The sequence below is a fragment of the Protomyctophum parallelum genome (genome assembly GCF_964188405.1).
Source record: "Protomyctophum parallelum genome assembly, chromosome: 14".
Taxonomy (NCBI): Eukaryota; Metazoa; Chordata; class Actinopteri; order Myctophiformes; family Myctophidae; genus Protomyctophum; species Protomyctophum parallelum.
This window is the reverse complement of record NC_139709.1, coordinates 31,575,367-31,597,656: the sequence shown is the minus strand read 5'-3', so window position 1 is coordinate 31,597,656 and position 22,290 is coordinate 31,575,367. Positions and strand designations below refer to the sequence as shown.

General features: G+C 42.6%; 1 protein-coding gene across 1 annotated transcript in view; it reads right to left on the bottom strand.

Moving 5' to 3' along the window:
- agap3 (ArfGAP with GTPase domain, ankyrin repeat and PH domain 3) overlaps positions 1 to 22,290 on the bottom strand; it is a 163,082-nt gene that overhangs the window by 8,421 nt on the left and 132,371 nt on the right. The window contains exons 12-14 of the mRNA XM_083782403.1: positions 10,414 to 10,568; positions 8,607 to 8,697; positions 7,301 to 7,523 (exon numbers count right to left, since the gene is read on the bottom strand). Of these exons, the coding sequence (XP_083638529.1) occupies positions 7,301 to 7,523; positions 8,607 to 8,697; positions 10,414 to 10,568 (469 nt within the window). The remainder of the gene's footprint in view (positions 1 to 7,300; positions 7,524 to 8,606; positions 8,698 to 10,413; positions 10,569 to 22,290) is intronic.

Sequence of the window (22,290 nt, the reverse complement as noted above, 5' to 3'; positions counted from 1 at the left end):
ACTGCCAGGCGCTAATTAAACAAACTACTCCCCTCCGGTTTGCGGACACTATAACCCATTTGGATCATGAGGTCCGATCCTAAAGTTTTCTGAAAAAAACCTATGTTTCCATGTCAGACAGTAGGTGCTCAACGTTGTTCATGTCAAAGGACCCCCGGAATGATCTGTATTTGGTCACAATATGTTGTTCCAGAAGCAAAGATTTGAGTTAAAAACGTTCACTCTGAAAGAATATATATTCAAAGATTTGGGGCACATTTTCACGATTTTTTAAAAAATTGCAGGTCTACAAGCTCGTAGATCTGCTATTTTTCAATAGCTAAAAGTATAACCTAATGCTTAAAACACCAAAAGGTGGTTCCCGTCCTGAATGGGATAAGTTCAGGGGTGCGCACGTGGCTCCTGCAAATTTATGGGGGGGCAGATTATTTGTGGCAAGATAATCCATTGACTTGCCTGCCATGAATTTGTGTGTATTCTATGACTGCTGTGTGATTGATACGGTATGGCGAAGCAGAGTTTGACCTCTGCTTCTATGGTTGTCCTCTGTACAGTGCAGAGGACTCCCCAAAATGTGACTCCCCCGAATGTATACATATACATGCGTGCACGCGCACACACGCGCACACCAACACCAAGCAATCAGCATGATGTTGTGGACTAATAATTTCAGTGTGGCCGCCTGCATCCCGCGTATACGACAAATCTATATGTTGCATTCTTCCTTTCCATTCAGAATATCATAACGCTAAACCAATCTTGTGGATGAATGCCTCCTAACTTAAATCTCAAAAGAGATGGGGGGGTAAAACTAGTCTTGCAGTAGACATTCAATCAGATGCTATGAGTTCATATTCAGGTAGTTACTGAATCGTTTAGATTAGGTTGTCACTGATGTTTAGTTGGGAGGTGGGAAGCCACACACTGGCTGCCGAGGTGCCATCACAAAGCTGCTACGTGTCACCCCGAGTGACACAATTAAAATCAGGCTTATATGTATGGGAGTATAGTGTGATGATGGTGTACGGACGAGTTGTAGGAAGGTACGAATAAACACACCCCCTTTTAGTCACTTATAGCTTAACCCATTTTGGGTGGGAACCCCTTTTGGTGTTTTCAAGCATTATGTTATACTTTAGCTGTTGAAAAATAGCAGATCTACAAGCTCATAGCGTGGCACCGAGTGCCGCGCTACGAGCTCGTAGGTCTGCTATTTTTGAAAAATCGTGAAAATGTGGTGCAGAGCGAACATTTTTAACTCAAATGTTTGCTTCTGGGAGGTCCATGGAACTACATATTTTCAGATGGGGGTTCGCAGCCAAATACAGATAATTTTGGGGGTCCTTGACATGAAATTGTTGAGCACCACCGACACAGAAACATAGGTTTGTTTTAGAAGTCATTTAGCAGAATCGTCCTTGGGTCTAAATGTTATAAATAGGACCATACCAGCTTCAATAGCCTACATGTAAGTGTCTGTCCTTGATATATCATCATACATACACAGACCATTTTCCTATAATATAAAGTCATTTAAACGTTACTACGTTTACCTAAGTAATTGAGTCAATGTTGGCTAAACATGATTGCACAGTTAATAAGTCACATTTGAATTTCATTCGGAAATCAATCCTTTCTCCGGGGACTATTTTCAGCTAGACTCTTCAAATCAATCGAGAAAAAATAAAAATACAAATGATATTTAGTGTGTCGGTTTTACTATCTTGAACAAGGTTCAAGTCTGTGCAAGTTCCTTTTCATACTGTACTGAAATGGATTGAATCCAGTGGCGTTCCTTGAAAATCAAGCAATCCATATGGTATATGCTTTGGAAAGTGGTCTGCAGTCTACCGTGACTCGTGAGTCATAGTCAATGGGCTAATCATGCCAGACCAGTATGATTGCAATGTCTTCTGCCCTGAGAAAACGACAATTCTATACTAGCAAAAATACACCTACAATTTATACTACCGTAATTTCCATAGCCGCAACTTTTTTTTTTTTTTAAGATATTTTTTTGCGGCTTACGCCTTTATTGATTTTTTAAGGGATAGAAAGTAGGCTGACAGGAAACGGGAGAGAGATGGGGGGATGACATGCGGTAAAGGCCGTGTCGGGTCCGGGAGTCGAACCCGCGGCACACCGCGACTGGATCACCAGTCCGGTGCCCAGACCGTTACGCTACGGCCTGGGCCAAGCCGCAACTTTTTACCCATGATTTGAACCGGCTTATACAACGGTGCGGCTAATCTATGGATTTTTACAGCTAACGCAGAGCCATCTAAGGCTCTGAGCAAACAAAACGGCCACTAGGGGGCCACCTGCGGCTTATATAGTAACCGTCCGTCTTATCTTACGAGCGCAAGGTCACAGTAGCCTACATGGAAATTACATAAACCCTATTCAAAGAACTGCATGGTGAAATGGTCAAATATTATCACATACATTCTGATAAACACCAGTACTGCCATTATTTGTTGAGAATTAACCACGTCACCATCAACAAGCCTTCAGAATGTTTACGGTCACAGCTAGGTTTACAGGTGGTTTTCCTGAAAGCTCCATCATGACAGACTAAATGGCGGTTGCCAATAGCTGGTTACAGTATTAACCCATTTTGGGGGAGGGAACCCCTTTTGGTGTTGTAAGCATTATGTTATACTGTAGCTATTGAACAATAGCAGATCTATACAAGCTCGTAGCGAGGCACTCGGTGCCGCGCTAGGAGCTTGTAGGTCTGCTATTTTTGAGAAAATGTGGCGCAAATCTTTTAATATATATTCTTTCAGAGCGAACGTTTTTTAACTCATCTTTGCTTCCTGGAACAACATATTTTCAGATGGGGGTCGGCGGCCAAATACATATAAATTTTGGGGTCCTTGACATGAAATATTGCGCACCACTGATACAGAAACATAGGTATTTCAGAAAACTGTCAGAATTTAGAAGACTTTTTTTTTTTTTTTTCGGTCTAAATGTGTTAAGATCTGAATGTTCAGTTTTTTGGGACAATGAAGAACCTCAATGCCTGTCCTGAGGCCTCGCGACGCAGACAGTTGTAGAAGAGAATTACCTCAGCCCACATACCAGTCAATACATAACTATTATACATTATCAGATGGGGGGGGGGGGGGGGGGGGGGGGAGGGGTCGGCGGCCAAATACATACAATTCTGGGGGTCCTTGACATGAAAATGTTTGAGAACGACTGACAGAAACATAGGGTTTTTTTCAGAAACCCTGTCAGTATTTAGAAGGCAGTTGTAGAATCGTCCTCGGGTCTAAATGGGTACAATCCTTTTATATCTTTCACACAGGTTTGTTGAATTCTATTCTATTGGCTGAAGATGGTTTCAAATGCGTACGAAGAACGGATCTCTCCAAAAGCGTGCGACGGTGGAAGTGAAACCTGCAGTGACGTAGAGCATGAGGCACCATAGCCTGGAGGAGGTGCTCCATTGATAATGGATAGAAAATCGACTGTGCTGGCTCTGTAAATGCTTTGGTTTGAATGGCTATATTTGCGCTATAGTCTAATCATAGAATGCTATATACAGTATATATACTCCATTCTTCAGGAAAATAATGCCTAATCTATGCTCCCTCGCTCGACACACAGCACAGCAGATACGGATCGACATTTGTATACGGATAAATCACTCGAAATTAAGTCAAGTTAATTGCAGCACGGAAAGTATAGTAATCGTGGCGACTATCGCAATCGCAATTTGACAAAGTGAGTTCGACCCATTTAGACCCGAGGAGGCATCTGTGTCACCTTATAGATTTGTAAACCACAAAAATAGTGCCTCGCTACGAGCTTGGAGATCTGCTATTTTTTTGAATAATCGTGAAAACGTGTGCAAATCTTTGAGTATATGTTCTTTCACAGAAAACGTTTTAACTCATCTGGGGCGGGGTGGTGTGTGTGTGTGTGTAGTAGGGGGGGGGGTAGGTAGAGGTCCCTGAAACAACAGATTTTTTTCAGATTTCTTTCAGATGGCGGTTGGCGGCCAATTACATATCATTTTTTTGGGGTCATTGACATGATATAGTTTGAGCACCACATAAAGAAAACTCTTCCAGAAAACTGTCATGATTTGGAAAGGCATTTTGTAGAGTCAGTTCTCAGGTCGTAATGGATTTAAGAAGTTCAGCAAATGTGTCAATAGTGCATTAACGTTTAACAGACAATACCCAGGGATAGAGAGACCCTGGAGAGCTGTCCCCCCCTATAGCCTGTGACAGACAGACAGACAGACAGACAGACAGACAGACAGAGAGAGAGAGAGAGAGAGAGAGAGAGAGAGAGAGAGAGAGAGAGAGAGAGAGAGAGAGAGAGAGAGAGAGAGACAGAGAGAGAGAGAGAGAGAGAGAGAGAGAGAGAGTCAGACAGACAGAGAGAGAGAGAGAGAGAGAGAGAGAGAGTGATGACCAGGCCACTGTGAGTGATGGATACATGACGGCCCAGGTTGAGGCCCGAGGGCCCGTGGCCATCGAGGTGGGCCTTAACCATAATGGTGTGCTTAATTATGTGCACAGGAGACACAGCAGGTCATTATTCAGACGCCCGGGACGCCAGGCCTCACCTGTCACCGAGAGATAAACAATCATAGTATACTGTACTATACGTGCGGTATACCGCAGCGTTGATTTCGTCGACTAAAAAAGAACCAAGACTAATTTTTTTCCGTCGACTACCTTTTTCACCCGACGAAAACTAAACGGAAACTAAAATGAAAACTAAGCTACAAGAGTTCCAGTCTAAGTCATTTTACAGTTTGTTGCATGCTGAAAATAGCCGATCTACAAGCTCACAACGCGTCGCAGATCTTGATGCCTCAATGCCTGCCAATTAAATAAATTTTAGTCGACTAAATCAACTGTAGATTTAGTCGACTAAAGTCTTATGATATTTAGTCGACTAAAACTAGACTAACACTACAAATGACTAAATGTAACTATTCAAGAGACTACGGCGAAATACAGTACCACATCTGGGTGCCTCTGTCGAGAGCGACATGGACAGGGGAGGTGTAACTTTAGGGTTAGGGTAAATGCGGTATATACATATGGACCAGGGTGACACTGCATTTTGTGAGACCATTTGGAGAGAATTTGAATGGCGCACACACACACACACGCACGCGCACGCACACGCACACGCACACACACAGCTGTAAGGAGTGCAGTCTGGAGCCAGTGGCTTCACTGCCTTGTGGGGTAATTAAGTCTTTCTCACGATTAGATTACCGCACTGACATGTCAAGTGACCAGCTTGATCTATCCGGAACAAGTCAGGGCATTTAGCAGCTAGGTGCAAAATGATGTCACGCGCAGCACCCTTTTCATGAGTTATGGGTTTACAGAGGAGACAAAGACGGCATGCAGGGCATACAAGACAGGCGCTACAGTGAAGAAAATATAGGTGCAGACTTGTCAAAACATAAATAAAAGAACTGACAATATGGAATCGTGGAATGTCAATGGAATGTATGAAATAAAATGCATGAAAACTAACAAAGAAAAAAGAAAAAACTAATATCCTACACAGTAAAATCTAGGGATGTCCGATCACGTAATTTTGCTCCAGATCCGATTCCGATCATTTGATTTGGATTAAATTATAGCGCCCAGTCAATTTATAGCAACGGAGCACTTTTACCGACGGACCGGATGTTGTTCCGGATGTGGCTGGAGCAGCTAGATGTAGCCACCCACTCTAAAGGTGATTGACAACAACGGGAAGTAAGAATAAATATATTTTTTAATAATTAGACGGGATGATTTAGATCGCGAGTTATTAATGTTTTAAGATGTCCGATGACGTCTCACTGTTGCGCAACATCGAGGATTGCACAACAGGCGCTCCCAGGCTGTGGAGCGATGCGATCCGTTTTCATATCAATAAACTTCGTCTTTTGGACAAAACTCCGTCCTGGGCGTCGGGCGTTACTAATAGAAAGGACGAAGAACTTCGTCCTGGGCGTTCTTGGTGTTAAATGGACACTGAGGATTTCGCTGTGGATGCTTTGATGAGCAGTGAACGATGTTCAATGGTGAACAGAGAGACTAATCCAGGGGTCTCCAACATGTCCGTAGACGGACAAATGTGTCCATGGCAAAGATTTGGTCTTGTCTGTCGTACAGTTTTAAACACCATTATAATTTTCAATCTTTTTATCATAACACCCACTTACTGATGTCAAGTCTCCAGGTTAACAGTGCTGGTAACGTTTCGTTTTTAAGGATAGCACCATGCCACTTTATTTATTTATAGTTGTGCGTGGTGTTGGTAACTTTTAACTTGTCCATATGAATTGCACGTCATCATACATACTGGGGCTCTTTTTAAATGTTTGTCCATGTTTGGTTTTAGTTTTTAGCTTGTGTTTTTAAATAGGCTCTATGTTTTATGTTGCACTGCCAATAACTGAGGGGAAACGATATTTCATGTTCTTTTGTATGCAAGTACATAGGAAAATAAAATTATTCTGATTCTGATTCTGAGTGGTCCTCAATTGTTGTATTCGCAACGACCCCCTTAACTCTGAGAGTGTTCAAATGGAAGCAAACGGTCCGTTTGGTTCCATTTGAACACTCTCAGAGTTACAGACCTAGTGTTATTCAGGGATATCTATGTGTTTCTGGTATTATTATTGTCAGTGGCGTGCACAGATAGACACTAGGTGGTGCTATAGCACCTGCCATTTGCAATATGCCCTTTTGAAGAAGAGCAAAAATAATATATTTTTGTACAGTGTACACTGTACAGTATGTGGACCATGGTGACATTGATCAATTCTTGATAAAAAGCTTCTAATATATTATTTAGCTTCTAATATATTATTTATGCCCCAAAATCTATAAATCTCACACTATTAAGGCAGCCGGCCGGTTCCACGGCACAAGGTGCCCTTTTTTTCACTTGAGCACCTGACCCTCTAAATGTCTGTGCACGCCACTGATTATTGTACACTCATTTTGTATGTCAGTGGCAAAAAAAAAACGTATGTTGACAAAAATGTCCACCACAAGCCAACAACATGGCGACGATGACACTTGAGACTAACCTGCTGCATTCTGTGCTGGGCTTGGAGTAGCCCTCCACACAGACCTACCCACACACTGTCAGCCATGGAGACTAACCTGCTGCATTCTGTGCCGAGGTGAGTATAGCCCTCTACACAGCCCTACCCACACACTGTCAGCCATGGAGACTAACCTGCTGCATTCTGTGCCGAGGTGAGTATAGCCCTCTACACAGCCCTACCCACACACTGTCAGCCATGGAGACTAACCTGCTGCATTCTGTGCCGGGCTTGGAGTAGCCCTCCACACAGCCCTCCCACACGCTGTTGGCCATGGCGTTGCCGATGGCCGTCATCACCATGCTGAGCTCCACAGGCCAGTCGTCCAGGTCCAGGGAGCGGACGCGAGACAGGTGGGTGCCCAGGTTCCGGTGGATGCCCGAACACTCGATGCAGATCAAGGCACCCAGATTCAAACTGGCCCAGTCCGGGTCTGCGATGGATGGATGGATGGACGAAGGGGTTGTGTGGGGGGAAGGTAAGAGAAAACGGTTATAAGGGACTTCAGATGATCTGTTGATTCACTGCATGATCCCTAAGCATCACAAGTCATACTACTGTAGGTCAGGGGTTCTCAACGTGTTTTTGGGCTGGGGCTGGGGAACAGTCGGAACAGAGATTTCCAATCATTGTGCATCAAGATGTGCATCATTGATGCAAGATGTGCATCAAGAGTTCAAGACAGTAAAATAATCAGTGTTAATTTATCAATTTCTAACTAACTAACTAACCCCAGCCAAATGATAGTTTGGACCAAATGGACAATTATGGGTCTGTAACTCTGAGAGTGTTCCATTTGTACAATCTCAGAGTTAAATTAACATTGATTTTTACTAAATAAATTGGGGGTCCCAGAGATATAAATGCCATTAAATGGGGGTCCGTGGACTAATGGATGTCAAACCTGGGGGTCCTTGAAATTAAACGGGTTGAGAATCACTGCTAGAGCCGTAAAGGTCTTCTCTTATGGGGGTCCCTGCATGGCATATCTTTTCAAATGGGGGTCCGCAGGCTAATTAGTGCCAAATTTGGGGGTCCTTGACATGAAAAAGTTTGGGAACCACTGGTGTACTGTACATATAACAGAGTACATGTTTATTCCAAGTTATTCTGCTTTCACACTTGAGCCGAGTGTGGACGGTGAAGTGTGGATGGTGAAGTGTGGACGGTGAAGTGTGTATGGTGAAGTGTGTATGGTGAAGTGTGTATGGTGAAGTGTGTATGGTGAAGTGTGGACGGTGAAGTGTGTATGGTGAAGTGTGTACGGTGAAGTGTGTATGGTGAAGTGTGGACGGTGAAGTGTGGACGGTGAAGTGTGTATGGTGAAGTGTGTATGGTGAAGTGTGCATGGTGAAGTGTGTATGGTGAAGTGTGGACGGTGAAGTGTGGACGGTGAAGTGTGTATGGTGAGGACGGTGAAGTGTGTATGGTGAAGTGTGGACGGTGAAGTGTGGACGGTGAAGTGTGGACGGTGAAGTGTGTATGGTGAAGTGTGTATGGTGTGTGGCGTACTCACTGGGCACATCACAGTCCACACAGAAGCTGTTCCCCCTCACGTTCCTTACGGACTGCATGGTCAGCGCGTCACTTTGGCTGCCTAACCGAGACTGCAAGAAATGAAGGAAAAGAGAGGGGCGGGGGGGGGCGGGGGGGGGGGGGGGGGAAAGGTATATCACCACATTAAAAGAAAGATTAAGAGCAGGCACATAATCATTGCTGGCTTCAAATTACAGAGAAAGGAATAAAAGAAGGAGAGAAAAGCATCTTTAAAAATAAGAAAAAGAAAAGCTTCGAGGAGAAGAGCGAGACGGAGGAGACGTATGAATATGAAAATGAGGTGCTGTCTCTCCTCCCCCCCCCCTCCCTGACACAGGCCGTGTTCTAGCTCTTGACGTCTGTCAGTTCTAATAAGAGATCTCCCCACACTGCACTGCACCTGTCTGACAGCCTCCTGCATGTGACGGCTTTTAAAAGGGGGTGAGGGGAGGAGAAGGGCAAGAGAGAGAGAGAAAAGAGGAAGGGAAATGTAAATGAGGCAACAGGAACAGGCGTGTCTGCTATTTTCCGAAACCAATTTTGGGGTGTGGGTGTGTGTGGGACCTACAAGCTCATAGCTTGTAGATCTGCTATTTTTCAATAGCTAAAGTATAACATAATGCTTAGTTAAAACACCAAAAGGGTTCCCGTCCAGAATGGACGTAGAGAAATGAAAAATAAGTTTTTCACACTTTTATATCCGCATATCATCATATGGGCATACCTAACAATCAACCAAAAAATTTGGATTTCCTTTTTTTGTGTATTTTTATATCAAAAGTCCATATATATCCAATTTAATTACTTCCTTGTTGAACAAAAACGTGCTGCGTGATAACGTGTCGATTCCTGCATGAATAAAAAATTATCTTGATTTCATTCACCTGGTTGATTCCCATCGCTGCGCGTCCTCCAAACACAGCTGGTTTTGATTACAGAACTACTCCCTTTTTAATCTCATTCACGGTGACATAATCAGCACGCTAAAATATGTATCTGAAAACATCATAGGTTAAAAATAACCCACAGGCTTTGCTGTGACTTGTAAACAAACTGCCCGCGCGTGCACGCATGTAGCGGAGCTACGTCCCATAGCCTGAAGGGATGCTCTTCCGTTTCGCACTAAAATAAAATGCTCCAAAAAGCCATTGCACCCTGTCTATGTTTACGTTGCTGTTTTTTCTTAGATTTTTTTGCCTTTAGAACAGTGGTTCCCAAAGTTCAGGGGTCCTAGAGGGAGTTCCAGTCTGTAACTCAGAGAGTGTACAAATGGAACCTATAAAAAGGTCCGTTTGGTTCCATTTATACTCTCTCAGAGTTAAATTAACATTAATTTTACAGCATGAATTGGGGTCTCAGAGATAGAAATGCTATTAAATGGGGGGTCCGTAGACTAAACCAAGGAACAAGACTGGCCGGACATTTATCGGAAATAGGGTAAGGGTTAGGTTGGAACAAAAAGACACCCTATAGTGTACCGGAGACAACTATCACAGGCCAGGACCCTGTCAAACTGGGGGTGCTTGAAATTAAAATGGTTGAGAATCACTGCTAGAGCCGTCAAAGAAAATCTCTTATGGGGGTCCCTGGCGTACTTTTTCAAATGGGGGTCCGTGGGCTATTTGGTGTCAATTTGGGGGTCCTCGACATGAAAAGGTTTGGGAACCACATGCTTCAGAAGAAGAGCATACAAGGGAAGGATGAGGATGCTGCAGTTAGCCTGTGATATCTCAGAATTCTACCGTTAATGCAGATCTAATATCTAATATCGATCTACGCGTGCCCACCTTGTTCTTCATGCTCTCGCAGGACTGCAGGCTGGCAAAGATCTGGTTCTCGATCTCCTGGACCCACAGCTCCCTCTCCTCGAACGTCGGCGCCTCAAAGTTCCACGTCTGGCCCGTCAGTGACACGATGACGAACTCGAAGGTGTCGTCTTGCTCTGGGAAAATCAAGACAGTGATGCGATAAGTATAGGGGGCTAAATCCAATAAAATTCAGAGATTCGCATTTTCACGCACCGTGAAAACTGTACACCTATAGCCTGGCTTCTTGGCCAGACTCATATCACACTGTCGTGGATAGGATATCCACGAGAGTGTGATATGAGTAACGTAATCCGCCAAAGGCAATTTTCTGTTTTGCCACCCGGCAGATTCGCGTCTGGCCACTGCGAGGCCACTGCACATTTTGCTTTGGAATTTAATTTGTATTTGCCTTATCCATGTATGTAAAATATAGATTTCTAAGCGAATCACTTAGTTACCATACACCAAACATTGGCGTAACCCGCATCGCCGTGAAGCAGTTTGTTTATGTTTATGTTTAATAATGAAACTAAGAAAGATCACAGCAAACCAGAAGCAGCGAGATCGCTCACGTCTGTTCTGGGCTTATCAAAGCGCCCAGGCAGCCTGCACAGGTCTTTCATCATCATCTACTTTTCTTTTTTAAGCTAAACATGTTTAAGATACTTTTTGAAATAAAGTAAACATTTCAATAAGATCATAACAGCCATTTTAAATCTTCGGTATCAACACTTCTGAGCAATAATTATTTTCTCTTCAGTCCTGTGGCTAATATTAATTCATGTGGTACAGGAAAGGATATGTGGGCACCTCAATGTCAAATTAGCTATTTTGGTCAAAATGAAATAATAATACAAATAATAAATAAAGGTCTTAAGTAATGTAAAGCAGTGGTTCCCAAAGTTTTGATTATACAGTTGTAAATAACAGAACATGTAATGATTCATGTTCTGAGATTTTATGCAATTACACTTGTTACGTTTCAGCTCAGGGACTATATATTTTCTCTTTAATTACATAATATACCGGCACTGATATATATATACCACAACATTACGTTTATAAGCAAGCACTCATAAATATGCACAATGCTTTATATCAATAATTATAACACATTTATAACGCATTGGATAATGATACGTCAAGTATAAATGCACTGTAATCCGCTTATAACGCACACACGCACACACACACACACACGCGCACGCGCACACACACGCACATGCACACGCACACGCACGCACGCCTAAAATAGAAATTTGAAATTCAAATGTCTTAGGAAATATCAGAACAAATAAGTGCTGTTAACTATAGAAAATGTCAGTTTTGGGGATTTAGACTTAGAGGTAAAACAAAGGAAAAAAAATAAAAGTTATGCATTGAGACCAATTAGAGAACAGTAATTTGAAGGCTAGTGTTCGCTATTTGGGTTGATTTGTATCCATTCACAGTTCCCCACTTTTCCAGGTCCAGTTGGAAGCCAATTTGCTTTAATTGATTTCCAGCCTCTCCACAGGCTGTGGGGTATTAGTGTAACCGCTCATCATTAACTAAGCGTTATGAAAATGTCACCTGTCATCTTGAGCAAAAGGTCTGACACAACATATGCTATAACACATGTCATAATGCCTCTTCTGTTCGGAAGCAATTCATTAACACAGTACAGTACATTATGACTGATGTAACATCTTTGGTCTCTGCACATGCTTGAGCTCATAGCCAAACGATTTGTAATTACCTAATTATGTCTATGCAAATAGCGGGCTTATTTGCATAAACCATGTTTGAAGGACTGGAGGCGAGCAGACACAGGGGGAATATAGTCGCTCCTACACTGCTTTCATCAACTGGCTACTGGGATTGGTGCTCAATATACTAACCGTTAGTGGTCATTTGATCCAATTCATTAATCAAGGGCGATGTTTTCTCATTAAGAAATTAGAAAACATCTTGCAAAAGGAAAAGCCTGCCCACTCAGTAGCATAACAGTGGTTCCCCAAATTCAATGTACCGTATTTATTTTGGCGGCAGAGCCCCATTTTAAAAGAAAAGTGCCAAGAAACCCCATAAAAGAAGATTCGTCAAAATATTTAAAACAATATATGTCTACAAGCGCGCAATGTCTTGCATTGCAACACATTAAGCTTGTAGATAAAATAGGGCCATAAAATAGGGCCCAAGTTATTTAAACTGTTCCTCATTTTCCTGGGGACCCCCTGGAACCCCCTCAAGGACCTCTGGGGGTCCTTGGACCCCACTTCAAGAACCAATTGGCATACATACGTATGACCAGCTGGGATAATATGCTATAGCATCTTTCAATATGTCATTAAATCTGAAAATTAAATGTCCCAATCCTCTGTATAGAAATCACAAAACAATGACGAATTCGTGGTCGACGAGATTGCCAGACGGGTCACCTGGACAGAGAAATGATTACAGTTTATATTTCGAATCAATTTCAGCCTCCTTGATGGGAGCCCCTATAGCCACAGTCCAGAGCAGTGACAGTGCCGTCAAATGACAGATGTCTGACACACTCCACTAATGTAGCCATCCTTATGCTCTGGTGGATGGCTATCTCTTCAGGGGGAAAGCAATAATCCAATTAGCTTGACACCGACTTCAATTATCTGATTTAGTTTGTGCCATCGACTACAGGTTACAAACAATCAATACAAGTCTTGGGAAGCCTCTTTATTTCGGACCCGCAGTGTTGAAAGTCTTTATTTTTGGTGCGGCTGTTTCGAGGTGCTTAGCGGAGATTAAAATGTAATTCTAAGCCCATTTGAATCGAGTAATTAATTTGGACGACCGTGTAACGCCGCTTTACTTGGGGAGATTGAAACAACACCAAATTTCAATCAGACACAGAATTGGGAAAACAATTTCAGCTGTAACTATAATTACACACGATGGAATTTTCGTTGACACTGCACTGTACATGAGAAGATGCCTTCCTTCCTTCAGAATCACTGTACACAGTCAAATCTGAGTGTTCAATTTATAATATTACAGTACAAAATACAAATTGACCCTTGACAGTTTTATATGTTAAGTAAAATTAGTAGTCGAACTTTCGCTGCGGCATTATGTGGCTCTCCTTAAAGACTAAAAAAAGGTATTACACAACGTGATTTCATCTTTTTCACAAACCCGAACAAAGCTAATTATTCTGTTGGTTGGCCAGGCAATAAATTGGAAGCATTAAAACACTTTCATTATGGAGATTAAAAAAGCAATGGATGGCCGACTTCTTAAACTGAAGGGGAAACAAATCTAATTCTCCAAGCGTGTGGTAGGTGGGGCACATGCAATTCTACACGTATTGTACGTACTTAGGGGACAGGAGACCGTATCCTCATGCACGTCCCTCCTCCTTACAACAATGTCAGCACTACGCAAAGCGTCATGCGATGGCAGGCGGAAACCTTGTATGTACAAGACTACTTTTCAGGAAAGAACCGTCTGTGTTCCATTGGACCCAATGTGGTCATTTTGACACAAGCGCTTGTTTCTACTTTTAAATTGGCTAAATATTCATTGCGAGCGCACGTCCCAGATTACTATGAAAACCTTCATTTTTGCGACTGTAGGTCGCAGATTACTATGAAAACCTGCATTTCATGTCAGTCACACCTCACGTCAGTCAGTCCGTCCGTCCGTCAGTCACGCCTCGTGACTGACACTGACCTCATGAAACCCTGGATAGCCATACATGGAGAAGACTGGATGATCACCTAGATCTGCACATATGGAGCCGGCCAGCAACTCTACATCTGACCTCAAACCCTTAGATCTCCATATATGGAGCCGGCCAGCAACTCTACATCTGACTTCACTGACACCATGTTGATCTGACCTCATCAAACCCTTAGATCTCCATATATGGAGCTGACCTGTCCTGACAGACGTGACTACTCCAGTCTCAACCTGGCGCCTCATTTTCAAATTCCTTATAAAAATAAAAATACATTTTAAATATAAAAAATATGGGAATTCCCAGACCTGTTGTTTTAGCACGACCTCGCCCTCAAGGTGTCGTACTGGTAAAAAGTAAACGCATAGACAGACGTGACTACTCTAGTCTCAACCTGCGGCAACTCATTAAAACATTAACACTGTCATAGTACCAAGTATATAATAAATAATAACAAACAAACATAAAAAGATGGAACATGGAGATACTAGGTTTCTGCCATACAGACAGTACAGATACAGGTCACACTGCTATAGCTTTTTAATGACGCGCACAGAGTATAGTCCCAGCTCCACTTTTGCTCACAACAACGACATAATTCCCTTCCATGTAAACCACGTTTACGCTTATAGGGTCAAAGTGTCCCCCTCCCCTCAAAGACAATGTAAACCACGTTTACGCTTATAGGGTCAAAGTGTCCCCCTCCCCTCAAAGACAATGGAATGTGAGCGTGAACGAAGGACATGCGGCCGGGGCCATCAGCACTGCTTCATGATGAGGTGCTGAGACAGGCCATTAGCGCTCCTCCTGATCTCACCCCAAACGCTTAACGCAGTTAACGCGTCGTCGAAAAGAGGAAACGATCACACTCGCCCGCCACATCAGCATTAAGCCCCCCCCCCCCCCCCCGACCATCTGTACATAATATGCCTGTGACACCATCAACAAGTTCTCTCCAATTAGAAGTGAATTAGCATGACCAGGTCAGTGGGCGGACATGAGGAAAGAACAATCTAAGAGCCAGCCAGGCCAGGACCCCGCGCTGTGAGGACTGGGGGGGGGGGGAATGTATATTCTTTCAGAGAGAACATTTTTAACTAAAATCTTTGCTCCTATAGGTTCCTGGAATAACATATATATTCAGATGGGGGTCGGTGGCCAATTACATACATATCATGTTTGGGGTCCTTGACATGAAATATTGAGCACCACTGATATGGAAACATGGGTATTTCAGAAAACGTGTCAGGATTTAGAAGACATATTTTAAATTTCGACGTCAGGCCTAAATGGGTTAATTAACATGGTACAATAAAAAGTAAATTAGAGCGTAATGGCTATTGAGCTGTGAAGAGATGGGAAAACGGGTTGAGAGAGGAAGATGTGTGTTCTCCACTGCCTATATCCGCCGTTTACATGCGTCATAAAACTGTCAGGAGATGTTTTTTTCGTCAGTCAGAAAACAGAATACAGCGCTCAATAAATAAAGTCGCTTGCGGTAATAAAAAAACAACAACTTGCAAGCTAATTGCACACACGCACGCTCCAACGTCTCCGTCGGGTGGAAACTTCATTATGTCCCAAACTGTTACTTTTCTGGATTCAAGTTAAAAAGAAATTAAGCAGATCTACAAGATCTACAAGCTCAAAAGGCTTGTGGATCTGCTATAGTTTTGATACTTTGTGTGAACTTCACACAAACAAAGTATCAAAACTAGCACTAGTGTGATCAAGAAGGGCGTTGATTTACGAAATAAAAGAACAAAAAAAACAAGTGTGTGCGTGCGTGCGCGCGTGCATTTATGGTTGGTGCAGAATCAGTGTTGTATTCTCAAAAACAAAACAAAAAAACAATCTTAATATTTACATGCCATTTATAATTTGAGAATCAAGCTGAACCCCGAAAGAAATGTGGTGTCCCAAGCCTATAAGTGAATCCCTATTGCTGTGTATGTGGCATGGTGGGACACACAGCAGATGCTAAAGTGCAGAGCAGCTGACCACAGATTAGCACCTCTGGGGGTTGACGAGGTGCTGAGCCCAGCTGTGCTTTCTCTATGGCAGTAAGAAACACGCCATCTTTCTCCTCTTTGAGCGCCCTAACCCCGCGCCCCGGAGATTGATTCGAAGAGTGTCTCAGAGATGACTTACTAAACCTTTCTCAGCCTTCGGGACTCTTGTCCGTGTGTGTGTGTGTGTGTGTGTGTGTGTGTGTGTGTGTGTGTATGTGCGCGCGCGCGTGTGCACGGTTGAAATGATGTTAAAGCGCAGGCGGACATATCAAAAGGTGAGCTATAGTTTTGGTATGTATGACGTTGTGTTGTACGCGCACGCATCGGGACAGTCACTTAAAGAAGTGCTTGCCGTTCCCGTGAATTAACGAGCAGTTGGGAAGAACAGGGCAAGGCGGTGCCATCTGTAAATGTCAGAGGCACCGCTTGCTCATTTTACACATCATTAAAGCCAATATTCCTAACCTGTATCAGAGCAATCAGGAGCAGGCCATTACTGCGACAGGGCCCCCCGGGGAAACCACCACCAAACTCAGAAAGGAGAAAACAGGGGGGGAGAGAGAGAGAGAGAGAGAGAGAGAGAGCGAGTACGATGGCAGGAAAAAGATAGTGTATAGGCTACTATCTGTCTGACACACATACGTGCTCCTAAACAATTGTACATTATGTACGCTCACGTGCGAGGGAGCAAGGACACCCTCGTGTATACATGCACACTTCCATGCACGTGTGTGTACACAGCCATACAAAAAGGAGAACAGTACCCACAGCGGCAAAGCGCCACACATCGAATCAGCGCGCATACTCTAAACAGCTTGTGCATTTAGCAAACGGCACAAAATGAAACGGCGGCCAATTATACGTGTATCTGTGGGCAGTGTGCATGGAGCCCAAATGAGAATCTTGTTATTCTTTTCCCTCAGTGCTGTGGCATTCAAAAAAGCTAAGCCATTACAGGATCCGAGGCTCCGGGGACAGCTTTGGGAAATGAGAGCGAGTCAGGGTATAGTGACAAAACAAAGTATTGAGATAAACACCCACCATTAGAGCAGGCAGTTAAACCTCCATTTCCTAATCCTCAGCTGGACGCCAGAGAGTATTAACCCTTGGTGTGCTGAGGTGCAGGACACCACTGGCGCTGCAGTGAGGACTCTAGAAGTGATATAGACTCGAGTCAACTCAAGTCACATTCTTTGTGATTTGACTCGGACAATAATAAGAAATACTTAGACTTCGCTTATTAATACATTGAATTTACTTAATAATTGTCTGCTGCAAGGTGGCGACAAGAGGCGCAAGAGCCAACACTAGTCTGCCGACCCAGATGTACTTCGTTTTAATGTGTTGCGCGCTGGATACACGTCCGGCTTGGGCGGCCATCTTAGATGCTAAATAATTAGCGTCAATGCTAGCGAGCTAAAATGAAGCCATCCTTGCTCTAGAAAGCGCCAATGTTCCAATCGGGGTCACCGGATAATCAGCAAAGACCTCCGAACATCGCACGTTCTATCAAAACCATGGAGAGCTCCGTAGATTTAGAGTTATTCAGCTTTTTAGTGGGCACTGTGGATTCGCAAAACCGGCCTAGGATCACTGAAGAAGGAAAGGCCAAGCCAAAAAATAAAAAAATAAATCAGCTTTCCGGTTTGATATCAACAATAAAGATTATCTGACAGAATATTCCACCAATAGCGGTTGCCAGTTGGATTCTAATTGGCGGAACGTTCCGTCACGAGCAGTACATTTGTTGTCGGGAGCGGTGCGATTAAAAGTCAGAAATCACATCCGAACCTGGAATGGATGATCAAAACCGTGGACAGTGCTCGTAGGTTCATAGTTAATATAGCCATAGAAGATCTTACTTGGTGCTCTATGGGGGCCGTGCGCAAAAATCCTGGTGCTGGGGGTGACGATATCAATAAAGCACATTAAATGACGCCAAACGGTTGGATTTTAAATGACTGTTTGTAAGCAGACCAGTCGGTCACTGTTAACTATTTTTGCCGGGGAATTCTTGAAAATAATGGCGCTAGAATGCAAGCAGATGAGCCAGATTTACTCTGAAAAGCCCCACCTTCCAAAACCATGGAGAGCCATGTAATGGTTTTGACCATTTTGAGTTATGAGCCATTCTAAATGGAGCCGTAAACAAGGAAGTGGACGGCAGCGCGCTTGCGCGAAACACAAGGGGTACGCTGAAGAGGGAAAGGCCAACCATATATCAATAAAAAAGGCCTAAAGACGCCTATACACGTCCAACGCACCACGTGGTTTTGACTCTAAAGACGTGTATACACGTCCACGTCCTTAGCATAATTAATATTAGTAGTGCATATATTCACCTGTAGGCTATACTCATTATTGATAATAAGTATATTAATACATTAACCTCGTTATGTCGTTATCAGCATCCAAGGAGTATACTGTCTATTGTTCACTCATTCAGTGTTTGAATGAAGGTATGTTTTTTCTGCTATCCTGGTTATAGGGTTTATGGTTCATTGGGTTCACGCAATGTTCTGTTGAATTCATTGTGAGGTTGACTTATATATTTGTTTTTAAGGCTATTGAGCAGAGCTATGACATACTGCAAGTTGGAGAATACAGAACAGAAATAGTACAAACTGAATGAAGAAATTGTAACGGCAGTCTTTATATATTCTACCATGGCCAAGAGAGTCATAAAAATTGATCTGTTAACAGCCCTAATGGCTCTGTGTGCATAAACTATTCAGAGTAAGATTACCAGGGGAACACTTAACCTCTTAAGCCAAAGTAAAGTTTACAGTGACCTTGTATTAGACCACCATTGAACAATTAGTCTTGCTTATCGAGTAAGAAAGCTAAATCTAATTCTAGCAGTTATAGTTATAGCAGATAGTATACAGAGTATTCCACACAGCAGGACAATAGTTTTTAATACTATTCCAATATTGATACCTGTGATGTAATGATGTACATCTAGGAATATTGCAAATTGTTTAATTTGCATGGTTTTAAATGTGTCTACCACTATATGTTTAATCATCATTCTTCTACATTCAGTGCCACCTGTTGGACAGAAAGTGTTGTGCAGGTGCCAGAGAAAAAGGTCAAATAAAATAGTAAATAAGCGTGCACATGTCCGTGTGCACGTCACGTGCACGTCGGATTAACAAATAATCTAAAAAAGAAAATAAAAGAAAAAAAAACATCAATAATAAAATCTATTTTTGAATAAAAACATAATATTACATTAAAATAAAACGTATATTTACAAATTCCAGAAAGGCTATGACTCATTTTAAGAACAATCTTTTTATGCTTTTTAGATAAAATAAATAATAACAATTACATAATACACTTCCTGGACCTGTGGAAAGCAAATTGAGGGCAAAAAAACCTCAAACTCGAGCAAAACTCAAGTCCGTTTTAAGAGAAAGTGCCCATACCGCACAGAAGTATTATACAGATTGAACCGACGCATGAGAAAGTACATGCAAGTGTAAACATTTTTCATTAAATACTTTTAATTGACAATTGAGCTTTCAGAGGTGCTCTCTCACTGACTGCTGTGACCCTGACAAGAGTAAATATCCTCATCTGTAAAGAGCACACCTCACTTCCTCTCACACAGTTCACACTTCCATCTCTCCGTCGCTCGGTCTGGTCCTGTCTGCTCCCACTGAACACGCGTTTGCACCGCCAAACAATGAGCACTTGATACACTTTCTTTAAAACAGAAATACATTAATGACGCTCAGCTGACAGTCTGCATTAATCAGAGGGGGCTCCCCCTGAACACAACTCTTTATCGGCCATCGATTTTCCAGTGGGTTTTATGGCGAGCGGCGCGCCGAGAGAGCTTCGTCGTGCGAGCGGGCTGCTGAGAAACACATTACGGGGCTGTCAGTTGTCTCGCCATGCATCCTGCATCATTCTTTAAGCACATGAGAAGTTCATTACACCACACAGCTCTGACGGCGCGCGGGGTTTCAGGTACTGTGTTCGTTGTGTACATGTCCTTGGAAGGAAACGTAGCGCGGTTGACATTATAGCATAGGATTCGCACGCTTTCCATATAATCTTGCCATTACACTGAATTCACGTAAATATATATATATATATTTTTTTTTAACCACTTCCAGCCACCCTCTGGAGTCTAGACTTAGTAAACTGGACGCGAGTTGTCTCTGTACTTGTTTTTCCGTCTACACCAAAATGTCTTTGCCAAAAAATAGACGATCTACACAATGCAAGTTGTGACGCGTTGTGAGCTTGTAGATCTTCTATATATCTTCTATATTCCGTATTCTGGTGGGAACCAAAAATATATTTTTGGTTCCCACCAGGATATGGATGTTATTGACAACATGAATGGGGGTTTTTTTGTTTGAAAAAGAAAAAAAACATCTTGTGAGTTAGCTACGGTCATATTATTTTCAAAATGAAACATTCTGAGGGGTATAACTCAAACTTGTCTAGATATGCCGGCAGTGTGTGGCTTCTGTCGCATCTCTTTCACAGTCTTGGCAATATGACACAATAGGAAAAATGAATTTCACCCACTTTTGTACTGATACATGTGACAATAAAGATTCTAACACAGCAACAGATTTAAGATGGATGTCTTAGAACATCTCGTTCTTTCAATGCCACTTTCGGCAGCCGTGGGTTACCGATGATAGCTCAGCAACAGTTCCTCCAGATTCCCTCGGAAATCCTGTATGTCCCATGTTGACTACAACGATTTCTCACCTTAACGCTACTTTGATTTATGATGCTTCAGAACTACTAAAATTCAATTTCAGCCTGTATTCTGGGCTTCTGATTGCACTGTAAATGAGATAAACTGATCGCAATTTATTCAAGGATGCTACCTCTCTCTCTCTCCTCTCTCTCCCTCTCCCTCTCTCTCTCTCTCTCTCATGTTCTATCATCGGGAGCCACAACTCGCATCCTAGACTTGAGTGACTCCAACATTTAAGCAATACGTCTGTATTCCAGAAGCGTTCAGTAGAACAGACAAGCTGATGCTAATAGAAAATCTCACAGAGACAAAAGAAAGACGACAAAAAACAAAAACGATTGTTTGATGGAGTGAAAAACTTTCGGAGATCTACCTGCTGCACAGTCAAGGAGATAAGTTCGTTTTTCTTTCTTCTATATGTATATTCAAATATAACACTTTCTACATTTATTTCAATTATCCCATTTTGACCTGAGATCAGATTCTAAAAATGTCTTCTACATCCCGACAGTTTTCGGAAAAAGCCATGTTTCTATGTCAGTCACTCATCGATTTTTCTAAAATAGCAGACCTACAAGCTCATAGTGCACCACAGAGTGGCGCGCTACGAGCTTGTAGATCTGCTATTTTCCAATAGCTAAAGCATAACATAATGCTAACACCAAAAGGGGTTCCCTCGCCCAAAATGGGTTATTCAAACAGCGAGGTAATTTTCCAAACGGTTGATGTGATGATGCGGATCCATCCAGCAAGCACCCCAAGTCCCTAATGCCAGCCATCACTCACAGAAGGTCTCTAACTAAAGCCATTACTGGGTGATTCTCGTAGCGAAGGTCCATTAGTATAACTACGTAATGGCATCTAAGGGGAGCACACAACATTTAGCAAAGAATGGTGAAAGGGGAGAAGAAAAGGTCCCAACAGAGTTCCAAGACCAAAAAACTTTGATAGGATTGGCTTTACACCAGCACGCCATTTAACCCATTTAGACCCGAGGAACGATTCTATAAAGGCCTTCTCTAAATCATGACAAATCATGTCAGTGGTTCTCAAACTATTTCATGTCAAAGAGCCCCAGAATTATCTGTATTTGGCCGCCGACCCCCCATCTGAAAATATGTTGTTCCAGGGAGATCCCTCCAAAAGCAAAAGATTTGAGTTAAAAAACATAAAAAATAATATATATTCAAAGATTTGCGCTACATTTTCACAATTTTTCAAAAATAGCAGACCTACAAGCTCGTAGCTTCTAGGTCTGCTATTTTTCAATAGCTAAAGTATGACTGAGAAAGGAAACAGCTCGTATAGACACGATGCCATCAACATTTGTATTTTTCCAACGTTGCCGAAACATTGGAATATTAATGGTCATAGTTGTATCTCCTGCTGACCACCTCCCCACTACTGGTGTGCGC